Genomic DNA, 12,552 nt, shown 5'->3' with positions numbered 1-12,552 from the left:
AAAAATACACTTTATTCACAAACAGTCTATGCATATGCTCACAAATATTTTGTACACTGAATCACAAAAAGCCGGAAGCGCATGATAATATTCAACTCTGAATTCAATGTGGAATCGCAATAGATAAACATTCATTCCCTACTCTGTGGATGTGTCCATATGCTACATTTCACGTCCTCCCCTTCTGACACAAATAACCATGTACTATATGTTTGAACATGCAGGTTTATTGAGAACGGACATGGGAAATACGAGCATTTCTAGTTGAAGTCAGTGATTCGTCTGAGGGAGCCGATCCTGGGGCTCATGCCGCCCCAGTCATTGAACCTACGGTACTCTCCAGGCCTCAGGTAGTACATCCTGCCCCTGTAGTTGGCCTGGTCGTACATGAGCCAGTGGCCGTCCATCACGTTGCAGGAGTTGATGTCAGACATGCGGAAGCGGTCCTGGACGCTGGGACAGTCGTCGTTCAGCTCCTGCATCTGGCCACTCATGTCTGGGCGCTCATACAGTCTCATCTTGTAATTGCCACGGTGCTGCAGGAAGAGGAAACAGAGTGCAGCATATTGGATTCAGATGAAAACACGGTATGGAATATGGAATATAAAACCCCTATTAAAAATACCAAATTGGACTTGGCTGCGGCTGGACCTTGCCATATCTTACCTATGCTGTATTTGAATCATATGAATTGATCTTACCATGGGGATCATTCGGCATGATCTGATGCAGTCATTGATGCCCATCATGCGCTGGTTGTCAGAGTACTCCCCCCTCCTGAGGAAGTACTGGTGGCCCATATAGTTGGGCCTCTCGTAGACCATGAAGCAGCCGCTCTCCACTCTGATGGAGTTGCAGCGGTTGAAGTAGGAGTGCAGGTCGGCACAGTCGCTCATGCACTCATGGTGCCGACCCTGAAAATTTCTGTCCTCATAGAAGATGATCTGCAAACGGGAATGTATTGCTTTTTAAAGCATGTTGTTGAATATTTCTAGCTTCTTTTTTCATTTTTTTTACATTGCATACACAGAAGTGATATTTCACCTGTCATAATTTTTCTATGGTGGCCAAGCATTATTGCCATCTAACTATGTAAAATACAGCACTCAGTCTGTGTAATCTCCCTCTCTATGCACACAAACTTAATGTGTTTTTCTTTTTTTGCTGTAAGAATACAGGTGGATGTCAGACTTACCTTTCCCATTGTCATGGTTATGTTGGGCAGATACAGTAGACACTCAACGGACTCTCTCTGCGCAACTGTCCTTTTATAAAAAAGCAGCTGTGTGATTGCGCAGCATAAAGTATTGTCATTCAAATAAGTCCTATCTAGAGTTAGGGACACAAATCTGGTTATGTATAGCCATGCATTACTATGTGATGAGTTATTGTTCTTGTCCAGTTTTCACATGTTCATCACTATTGACAGAAAACACTACTGTACACTGCCCAGGCATTGCTGGGCATAGCATCAGCAAAACAAGCTACAGCACTGTGACATTAAGCATATCATTGTTATTCCAAAAACACCATCTACTTCAACCGGGCCCTTTTATGCACAACTATATATTATGCCAGACTTTATAATGACCTTTGACATGTCTTTGACACTTTTGAGGGAGCCCCAAGAAAAGAAATAGTCTGAAGACTTATGCATGATCCCCAAAACAACTATTGTCATGTTCTTCTTCCCATGTCATGTTCCTGTACAGTTGTTATCAATCTTTGTTTACTCTGCGCTTTGTTAAATATCGGGAAATATCTGCAAAGTTTCCACTGTGGTGATTTACCTTCAGAGGAAAAACAAACTTTTCATCCCACTACCCAGGAATTTAGTTTGTCTACGCTTGAATATTACATTTTAGTACATGCATTTCAATGGAACTACGGTTAATTAGTCACACTCAATTCAGTGATATATCCAGTTGTGGAGAGAGAGTAAATAACTGGACATATCTAAGTATTATGAACACCATCAGGAGACTCTGAATGACTGATACCATTTTATTCAAAGTATGAAAAAAGGCATACAGGAGACACTTCATCAGGACTGTTTTTTTCATTAGAGGTCCATGAGGCGTTTGATGGAGAGGATCCTGGGGCTCATGCCGCCCCAGTCACTGAACCTACGGTACTCTGCAGGCCTCAGGTAGTACATCCTGCCCCTGTAGTTGGCCTGGTCGTACATGAGCCAGTGGCCGTCCATCACGTTGCAGGAGTTGATGTCGGACATGCGGAAGCGGTCCTGGATGTTGGGGCAGTCGTCGTTCAGCTCCTGCATCTGGCCGTCCATGTCATTGCGGTCGTACAGCCTCATCCTGAAGGAGCCGCGGTGCTGTGAGGACACGGAAGGTGGTTCAGCGACCCTCATTTTTGAATTTCACAAAACATACATGTGAATGCGAATCACTCCAGTTCAGGAACTAAATATTGCATGACAAAACTACCAACACACTGTGAAGCTGCTCAGAGATAGCCACTCTAGTATTCATAGTATCAGATCCATCCAGACTATCAATCGTAGTATCAGATTGCAGGAGTTGCGCAGGTCAATTATATTCACACAAAGTATTTGATAGAAGGTGCCTACCATGGGGATCATACGGCAGGATCTGACACAGTCAGACATGCCCATCATACGCTGGTAGTCAGAGTACTCTCCCCTCCTCAGGAAGTGCTGGTGGCCCATGAAGTTGGGACGGTCGTAGATCTGGAACATGCCACTCTCCACCCTGATGGACTGGCAGCGGTTGAAGTAGGAGTGCAGGTCGGCACAGTCGCTCATGCACTCATGGTGCCGACCGCTGAAGTTCCTGTCCTCATAGAAGATGATCTGGGGATAAAAAAGGCAGATGATCCACAGTACATGATCCACATATATGAGACTATTCTAATTTGAGACCACATAGAAGTGGACCCAACATTATTGAAAGTGTGTTCATGCTAGAACACGTATTAGTATGTGTGAATGTAAAATACATATACCTTGCCCATGTTTGCTGTCAGTAAAGCCCCTTGCTTTGCTTTAACTGGCCCTGTGAGATTCCTTATATACGTTTTAGCTGTGGGAAAGTATGATGCCAGCTTTTGTTATTCAGATCAGCAGGTGTTTGAATCAGCATAAAGCTCACAGGTATATTGTTTTTGGAAATCCTCATCATGATGGCCATACTGTTACATTGTTTACAGCAATGACTGCAATAGTGAGAGCCTGAAAAGCTCTGATTGACTGGACTTCCAGAGGTAGAGAGACGTTCTATTTAGGTCTCTCCCTGGGTGTTATTTTGGTAAAATCAAATCGAGGTCTAATAGTTATTTGTGCTATGATCAAATAGTTTATTATTCATGATGATTTCTCATGGTCATGCATTGTGAGAGTTTAAAGCTTTTAATGTCCTGCCTGGAGAAGTGTCAAACATCTGGTGCAATTCTTGGTATTTGATTTACTATAATGATATGAATTGACAAGAGAAATGTAATGATAATTTCAGGCCATACAGACCAAGCCTCCTAAAAAAGTTTTTTTTGGAATTGGGTTAGCGTCAATTTTGTGTTTCATGGTCTATCTTCATTCTATCAATCCATAGTATTATCATGTTGTTGTAACACTCTATTAAGGTGGTGTAAAGTTATCATCATATAAAGTGTCAAGCATCTTATTGACATCGACTGTAATGCATTTGTACTTTGACTGACAGGGCATGTAGCCAACGGGATTTCAGTTCAATGGAAAAAGGACCAGTTATGAAAAGAATTTCAGGATCTGTCTCCTCTCGAGACAAAGGGCCCTTTCTCCTGTCCAGTAGTGCTTTGTATTTAACTTTTTTTCTGGTTGGGAACCCAATGAGGCATGTTTCAACTGCATGACCCTTTCTGACACAGTGGCTCTGTGTCAAAGGAGATGGCAGATAGTGAGCTAGAACTATCACTTGATCCTGAACTTGGTCTGGCTAACAACAAGTTGTATAAGTGATGCCGTCACCTTTAGCGTATGTTAAAAACAGAGAAGCCTGGACATAGCATAGCAATGCCATGCATACAAAACTGCATATTGCAGATACCGTATCTACATATTTACTTTGTCCTCTCTGTCCTAACACATACACTACCCAGGACATTATAAAGTCATCAATTGTTGATGTGAATCATGGGAAATGAAAAACCAAAAACAAGGATCATTTTGGGTGTAATTTTATTGACAAATCAGTCAAGCAGATATGTTCCTAAAAGTCAGTGATCCTGCGGAAGGACCCAGTGGTGGCACAGGTGGCTCCCCAGTCGCTGAACTTCCTGTACTCGCCAGGCCTCATGAAGTACTGGCGGCCCCTGTAGTTGGGATGCTCGTAAAGGGTCCAGTAGCCGTCCATGACGTTGCAGGAGTAGATATCACGGCTGCGGAATCGGTCCTGGACTGAGTCGCAGTCCTCATTGAACTCCATCATCTGACCTTGGAAGTCAGGACGCTCATAGATTCTCATGCGGTAAGGCCCTCCGCTAGTCTGCTTGGTACAGAAGCACAGTACATGTGACACAAGTAACATTTTACAGTACGGGTAACTTCGGTAAATGTTGAATAAAAAAACAAAGGCTCAAGCAAACAACCACGGGTAACAAAGACAGATCAGAAAATATTTAGGACACATATGACAACATTTTTTATTGTTTTATTTTTTAATCTAGAGTATGTTCTGGATGAGTGTGTGTGGATAGTGTGTGGATATTGATATTCTGTTGGCTATGGTTTTGGTTGGAGGTGGAGACATAATCTGTGAATAGACAACATAAAGGCATGTTGCACTGAGATGACATGAATGTATGGCACTGTTCTAAACATCTATGTCATAATAAGAGTCCTAAAAGAGCTTTTTTTTTTTTTTTTAAATGTCCTCCATAGATGTAGATATTCCCCCTCTAGGTGAGTCACAGAATCAGATTTGTTTAAAACTTACATGGTCCAGTTACATCTCCCTGATATTGATTTATGCTAGTCACACTCTGTTGAAACCTTTTAACAACAAAAAAAATCATCCGTTCAATGAGCAGTGATCCACTAAAACAGCAGTGCCATTCATATTGTACACATAACACACAAGCAGTACAAGTACACAAACACACATAACACTCATATCAAAAACAAACGGAGCCATTAAAAAACAACATATGAAACCCATCCCATCGGATCCCCCTTCTCTCACCTCCCGGCTACTCACATAAGAGAAGGTACGGCAGGACCTGATGGTATCATTGTAGCCCATCCAGCGCTGGTACTCGGGGTACTCTCCTCTGGTCAGCACATACTGGTAGCCAGCGTAGTTGGGTCTCTCGTAAAGCACCCAGCAGCCGCTGTCAACCTTGATGGAGTTGCAGCGGCTGAAATGGGGGTGCATGTCAGGGCAGTCTGTGTCGCACTCATAGGAGCGACCCTGGAAGTTTTTATCCTCGAAAAAAGTAATCTACAGAGGGAGGGAGGAAATGTTAGTAGTGTGAGTCACAGTGTGTTCTCTGTCCTTCAGCGCAAATGGCAAGCTGAGTTTGTAGACTTCCCTCCAAATAAACAAATGCAAAAAACAAAACAAAAAAAAACAATTAGGTACATATTTTCATCCAGAATAATTATATTGTGCCTATCAATGTTGTACCTGTCTCTTACTCAACATTTTGAAGGCCTACATTTGTAAGTTTGTTTTCACTCTTCCAAAATGTGTCTAATAGTAAATAATCATTACCGTATGTACACCATTACTATACTATCAAACAGACTCTAACACTCCGTTATTTCTCTTGCCAGTCAGTTCTATGGTGCTGCTGGGTAGAAGAACTAACCAGATTCAAGCAAATCAGCTTCAAAGTCCATGAAACAATCAAGCCATGACAGAGAGAATTGCATGATACCCTTGTCTATGTACAAACACAGTATTTCCCAACACGTTAGCTGAAACATGGTCTTCCTCTGCCTTACCTTACTCATTCTGCACTGAGTGTTGGAGCAGTTTTGGAGCAGAGAGACACGCGCCTGTTTTATAAACCTCAATCAAAGGTCGTCGGATCAGACGTTTTGTTATTTTAATGAGCAGGGATTTGGTGCTTTTGCGATGCTGCCAAGGTCTTGATCCTGTCCATACAGATAAAAACCCTGATTCATCAATGCAAATGTCCTAGCCCCGCACATTATTGACCCACGTTTCTTTTTATACTGTACCTCTGTACCGAAAGACATTTTATTCAGTAATCCACAATAAAGGGATACATGTTTACCGCTTGAAATGCTTTAAGTCATCACAACGCCCGGTCTCTCAGCAGCACACTCACACAAATTAATTCTAAAAAGGACATGGATGCATGTTAGATGATAGTATACAGCAGCCTACATATAGAGCAACATGGAGAACAGGAGGGAGCAAACACCATCAGATCTGTCCTATATGATGTGTCCCTTATGACTGGCATAGTGTTTGTTAAAAAAAATAAAAAAGAATTGATTATATCTGATGCATTGAATAGACTATATATATATATATCCGTATCATGTGAAGGAACAACTATGTAAGCCTTTCAATCAGTTGAGTATCAACAGTAGGCTATTATTGTTATGAGCAGCACACCCGATTTTAGGGCGCAGCCATGGACCAATAGTACACTTTGTTCCCTAGATCAGTGGTGTTTCTCAACCTTTATAACAGGTAAAAAGGAAGGTAACAGGCTACCCTTCTTTGGGGACATGGGCTTCAATGATTTATCACTCTGAGAGAACTGAGAACCGACTATACTAGTGGACTGATGACCAATTCTATTGGATAGAAGTAATGAGACAAATAAAATAAAACATAATTTAAATATAAAACATTTTGTGTCAATTAAATATATCGAATCTCCACAGTTGTAGGAGCGCAGTGCGGGATTGATTGAACTCCAGCTTCGTACCTAGCGAGTGTACACTTCGAAGCAAGCGGCGATGTTTACGTCAGTTTAAGCGATATCCGGGATTTCGGGCGAGATGGTCATGGCGGAGGGTGCAGCTGTTCTGAGGAGGAATCGCCCAGGGTGTAAAGCTAAGGTACAGGGATTTTCGTAGAAACACGTTTAAATTCGCACGATCAAAATGTCCGCTAACTGCTCTGCAGGCCTGACTTTTACTTGCGGGCATTGTTGAGCTGTTTTGACCTTCCTACCCTGAGTCTGGGACCCATGACGTTAACCAGCTAGCCAAGTAGCTACTAGCTAGCTTACAACTAACCCCGCATACCAGACGTCAAGCGACACTGTGCCGTGCCTGGTTGAGGCTCGTTTTAGGGGGCTAGCTTAGCTACAACCCGCACTGACATAGCCAGTGATTCTCTAGCCTTGCTAGGTAGGTATCTAGCTACTAGCAGCAGCTGTCACTCGTAGTAGTAGTAGTAGTAGTAGTAGTAGTAGTAGTAGTAGTAGTAGTAGTAGTAGTAGCAGTAGCAGTAGCAGCAGCTAGCTAGCTACTGTCTACTAGTAGCTATACACAAAATATAGCCAGAGCCATACATGCATACCCATGCCATGGTTCTGGTTAGTTAGCTACTTGGTGGGTTGATAAGACAATCAGCTGATCCAAAGCCATAGAGCTAATCAATCCTGCCCGCCTGCTTCATTAGCGAGCCAGGAACGGAGAGCACTAGAAACAGTAGCATCCATTTAATAATAAATCTTAGCTAGATATGAGATGGCTCATTTCGCTGCTGGGGACAGGCATGCATGGGTCTAATATCCTTCTTGTCATCAAAACTATTGACTGACTTGGTTATTTGTTAACAGGATTTCTACAACTGGCCCGATGAGTCATTCGAGGAGATGGACAGCACTCTGGCTGTGCAGCAGGTGGGACTCAAATATCATATGTGAATATATGAAATCGCTAAAATTCAACTTGAGGAATTTGTGGATGCATTTGGTAAATTCAACAGGGCCACTTCAGACATTTAGTGACTAGTCGAGCAGCAGTCTGATTACTTTTGGTGTCGATATGGCCTTTATTCTCTGAAAACGATCAGCTGTGGATTAAAGGGATAGTTCGACATTTTGGCAATACATTTTTGTACTTACCCAGTCAGACGTACTCATCGATACCATTTTTAAATGTCTGCATGCAGTTTGAAGGTTGTTGCGGAGCCAACCACTCAGCTTTGGTGTAGTTAGAACGTCTATTTTCCTGCTTTTGAGAGGTGCTAGCTAGTTGTTCCTGAAGACTTTCATTCATTGCGCATTTAGCAATGGCTCTGTAACTACCTTCAAACTGCAAGCAGAGACATAAACATTGTATCGATGAGTTCATCTGACTCTGGGTTAGTAGAAACAAAATAATGGCAGAAATGCCAAACTATTCCTTAAAGCTTTTGCTGAATAACTCTACAATCAGCACAAGTCTTCATTCTGCCTCTGAAGTATCTGATGTTGAATTACCAAGCTATTGCGGAATGTATTTTGTGTATGTCTGCCTTGTCTTAAAAGTATTTCTCTCTGATTCTTCTCAGTACATCCAGCAGAACATCCGGACAGACTGCTCAAACTTTGAGAAGATTTTGGAGCCCCCTGAAGGTCAGGACGAAGGGGTCTGGAAGTATGAACACCTCAGGTAGGTTGACATTAAACACCTCCGAAAACCACAATGTTCACGAATCTCACTGTGGTCTTTGACTCATTAGAAGGAATACCAATGACAATGTTTTTGCTATAGGGCATGTCGTTCACCCTTCTGTGACCTCTCTTTATCGCGATGAAAGCAAATCTGAATTTTAACACCCAAACTGTCTCTTGTTGTCTGTTTCAGACAGTTCTGTTTAGAGCTGAACGGACTTGCTGTAAAATTACAGGTATACACTAACTTAAATGATTGACCACTTGAAAGACTGGTTATCAGTGATTAGAATTACACTAGTTGTAATATTAGTCAATGTTAGAATGCACACATCTCAAGGAAAGATTTGGCACTTCAAGTGCCAGCCTGAGAAAAGTAAATCCAATCGCTGACTTCGTGTGTCTAACTGCCAGCCCCATTTTTGTCTGAGCGGTAATTTGCAAGTCTAACATATGTTCCGCCATAGGGAGAATGCCACCCAGATACATGCACCCAGATGACTGCAACAGAGCAGTGGATCTTTCTCTGTGCTGCCCACAAGACCCCCAAAGAGGTATGTTCTACTCTCTACTGGTATTAGCTGCTAACTAGAGGCAGATCCGTGGTTCAGTCCCAACAACCTTTCCCCAGTCCTTCAGCCCCCAAACATTCATGTGCCAGAGCTAATTTTCTAACAGTGTTATACTCATTATTTCAGACTGATATTAACACACATGTTGTTTCCTACAGTGTCCAGCCATCGACTACACCAGACACACTCTGGACGGGGCTGCCTGTCTCCTCAACAGCAACAAGTATTTCCCCAGCAGGTGAGGAGTTGTGTGTACGCTCCCTTTGACGGTGACATTTCCATTAGCGTTTGTAATGATGATGTTTCTGATATTGAAGAATAATATCCAATGATGCGTGGAAGAAGGTGGGTACTCAAATTGAAAGTTAAATAAAGACAATTTACGAGTCAAATCGATCTGGGACACCACACAACAGTCCAGGAGCATGGTATGGTAAGGGAAGTGGCAACCACAAAGAGTTTGCAGTCAGTTTTATAGTAGGTAATAAACATGAAACCAGGACATAAGGCTCATCTCAGTTAGGCTTGGCGCCAGCGAGTCTGACATGTTATCAATGGATATCTTGGGGTCTGGTACCCCTTGTTGTAAACCACATTCCAAGGGTCACTCAGGGAAATACATTCTAACAACGTTGAACACTGCTTACGTCCTTCACTCTGAAATCCCTTTTGAATTACTGTACTTGTTCACCATCTAGTTCACTAATACTCTATTTACTGATATGTTTATCTCCATTTGAGAGTTGCTGGAAACAGAATGCTGTCCTGGTATATGAATGGTATACCTGTCCTGGTATGTGAATGGTATACCTGTCCTGGTATGTGAATGGTATACCTGTCCTGGTATGTGAATGGTGGCATTTTATCAGTAAGTGACTTTGGTTCCTTTTGCAGGGTGAGCATTAAAGAGTCATCTGTAGCGAAGCTGGGTTCGGTTTGCCGACGGATCTATAGGATCTTCTCCCATGCCTACTTCCACCATCGCCAGATCTTCGACCATTATGAGGTAAACAGTTAAGCAGTTAAGACTGCTCTCTTTCTCTTGTGTCTGCCGTCACTGAGGTTTGCCAGTGACTACAGTTCTTTCACTATCATGGCTGTTACAACGTTTCATTGACCTGTTTTTTTTTTTTTTTTTCTAACGGATAAAAGCAAAAATGAATTCACTCCCTTCTCCAGAACGAGACGTTCCTGTGTCACCGGTTCACACGGTTTGTGATGAAGTACAACCTGATGTCAAAGGACAACCTGATAGTGCCCATCATGGAAGACGAGGTTCAGAATGACACGGAGGGAGAGAGTGAAGCTTGAGGCTCTATTACACCGTGCCAAACTCACAATGACACATTCACACATGCTGTTCCCCTCCAGGCGCACACAGAGCAGAACCACCCGTCACCCTGTCCTCTCACACACCCAAGACAAACAGCACTAAAATCGCCTATGCTATGCTAGCTTAAGTAGACTACTTTCATTGTTATACTCCATCCTCACTTAGCTTGAACCTTTCAGAGAACATGACAGTGTGTTGTGACGTATGGAGATGGACAGTATAGCATTAGTCTTTATCTGACCTCATCCAAGCTTAGCTTCCTGTCAGTCCTTTGTTGTTGTTTTCACCGGGTCAGCAACTCTGGTCTTGTAGAGCCACATCTTGCGCAGGTGTACTTAATACTAAACCGTGGAACCACCACCAGGTTTTAGATGTGGATGTACATGATTAGTAAGTTGTTGACTTGAACAAAAACTGTCCGATACTGCCACTGTATGGCGTCTACTTGTCTACTCACTGGACCAGAGTCTCTGCATCTTAATTTCTTACTGTATAGGGGGGTCTCTTTCCTTATTGTTACTATAGAGCGGGGATGCTTTATGACGATAGCATTCAGGACGATAGCTGATTATTCACTGTATTTATTTTTAAGAGAGTAATTTGTTTTCATTATGTGAATAATAATGACAGCTATTCAGAACTGCCTTAGGTTTTCAAAGCAAGAGTGTTTCTCATTCAATTTCTATATTCATGTCAAATTATGAACTATTTCTCCAACAACACAAAAAAAAAAAAAAATCTATTGATTGTGTTGTCTTTTTGTCCCTGGTGGATTCTCATTTTTCTTATTAAAATATCAGATATATTTACAACCATGTGTCAATCTTTTTCAACATAGTTAGCAACTTCGTAGTAAGATTGTCAGAACAACCCATTAGATTGAATGTTAGTCCCACTTCTTCATAACGTAGGCTGTTTATAGAACATACTGTACTTGACACTGATGTTTTGTTCACTACCTATAGTTTGATTTGTATATCTTAGTAAGCCTAACAATGAATTGTGCCTACAGCGAAACCCAGTTGGAAGACAGACTGAGGTGAGCAATCGTCAACTAAAGTACAATTTGATAGGTCCAAGGTTTCTGTTACCCCCTTGGCCTAATGAAAATCACACAATCATTCTATTACAGTAAGTGAAACTTTATTCAAATTAAATTACATCACTCCCTATTCAACACAACATAAACATTGTTCCTAATAAGAACATAACAGAACATAATATGCACAGCGTCAAATGTAACATCAGAACTGAAGCCAGTGCATAGAAGATGTCTAACTACCAACCGACACTCAACAACTGACCAAAGGCATTATTTTTATGACATGCTGTGATATTCTGAAAAAACGAGAGTCCAAGATTAAGACAATTTTGCTTGTTTAAAAAATGTAGTACCCTCAGGTTCATGTGTACACAGAAAACACATTTAGTGGTTTTGATTGTATTAAATATGATACAATTATATGTTTCAGAATAAAAACACTATATTTTACCAAATGCTTGGCCTGTACTTTGACTGGAGCAAAAGCTTTGTTGATCATTTCCTTGAACCAAATATAATACAAGGTGCAATAGAGGAATGGAAGGAACTGGGGAAGGAGGGAACATCTCCAAACTGAAATCCTCTGTGTAACATTTCAATTAACAATAAAACATTTCCAGAAGGCAAGACATTAGAAACATACACTGAACACATGCTAAGAAAAAACAACTGTTTAAAATTGAACTAATATTCCCAGAATTGGAATTTAATGTTGCATAGTAAAACATCCAACACAAACTATTCTACACTAAAATATATTAATAACAAATTAAACCAAATACTTTTGCTTTACTTTATATGTAAAACGATTAGCTTGGACTGGGAAGCTCCTTCCATGTCCCATTACCTGGACAATAGACCCTGTAGATATGACATCTACAATCCAAACAACTTTGTTGTTGACAAACTATCATAGTGATTGTATGATTTCAGAATGATCATAATTACAAAAAAAAAAGGTATGATATTTGAGTGCATTAATGCCATCAATTTCTAATTTTTAA

At 41.4% G+C, this 12,552-nt stretch overlaps 5 protein-coding genes across 6 annotated transcripts in view; 2 read left to right on the top strand and 3 right to left on the bottom strand.

The window, feature by feature from the left end:
• acadl (acyl-CoA dehydrogenase long chain) overlaps positions 1 to 12,552 on the top strand; it is a 402,840-nt gene that overhangs the window by 35,478 nt on the left and 354,810 nt on the right. The window lies entirely within an intron of this gene.
• On the bottom strand, positions 261 to 1,210 carry LOC310811712 (gamma-crystallin M2-like; the record flags this gene model as incomplete). Its single annotated transcript, XM_083679964.1, has 3 exons — positions 261 to 536; positions 702 to 944; positions 1,196 to 1,210. The coding sequence occupies 3 exons, from the start codon at positions 1,208 to 1,210 to the stop codon at positions 261 to 263; spliced, it is 534 nt and encodes a 177-aa protein (XP_083536090.1).
• On the bottom strand, positions 2,063 to 2,994 carry LOC310812124 (gamma-crystallin M2-like; the record flags this gene model as incomplete). The annotated part of the gene is made up of 3 exons (XM_083680545.1): positions 2,063 to 2,335; positions 2,591 to 2,833; positions 2,986 to 2,994. The coding sequence occupies 3 exons, from the start codon at positions 2,992 to 2,994 to the stop codon at positions 2,063 to 2,065; spliced, it is 525 nt and encodes a 174-aa protein (XP_083536671.1).
• LOC310812123 (gamma-crystallin M2-like) lies at positions 4,224 to 5,968 on the bottom strand (the record flags this gene model as incomplete). The annotated part of the gene is made up of 3 exons (XM_083680544.1): positions 4,224 to 4,499; positions 5,196 to 5,453; positions 5,960 to 5,968. The coding sequence occupies 3 exons, from the start codon at positions 5,966 to 5,968 to the stop codon at positions 4,224 to 4,226; spliced, it is 543 nt and encodes a 180-aa protein (XP_083536670.1).
• LOC310811707 (MOB-like protein phocein) lies at positions 6,935 to 11,896 on the top strand. 2 transcript variants are annotated; one of them, XM_083679958.1, is made up of 8 exons: positions 6,935 to 7,054; positions 7,783 to 7,845; positions 8,499 to 8,599; positions 8,795 to 8,837; positions 9,069 to 9,155; positions 9,332 to 9,411; positions 10,068 to 10,179; positions 10,353 to 11,896. In XM_083679958.1, the coding sequence occupies exons 1-8, from the start codon at positions 6,995 to 6,997 to the stop codon at positions 10,482 to 10,484; spliced, it is 678 nt and encodes a 225-aa protein (XP_083536084.1). In that variant the 5' UTR covers positions 6,935 to 6,994; the 3' UTR covers positions 10,485 to 11,896. The 2 variants fall into 2 exon arrangements, with proteins under 2 accessions (XP_083536084.1, XP_083536085.1); XM_083679959.1 differs by having other exon boundaries at positions 10,326 to 10,445.

Source organism: Argentina silus (assembly GCF_951799395.1).
Source record: "Argentina silus genome assembly, chromosome: 11".
Lineage (NCBI taxonomy): Eukaryota > Metazoa > Chordata > Actinopteri > Argentiniformes > Argentinidae > Argentina > Argentina silus.
Note: the sequence above shows the minus strand (reverse complement) of the source record. Positions and strands in the feature narration are given on the sequence as shown.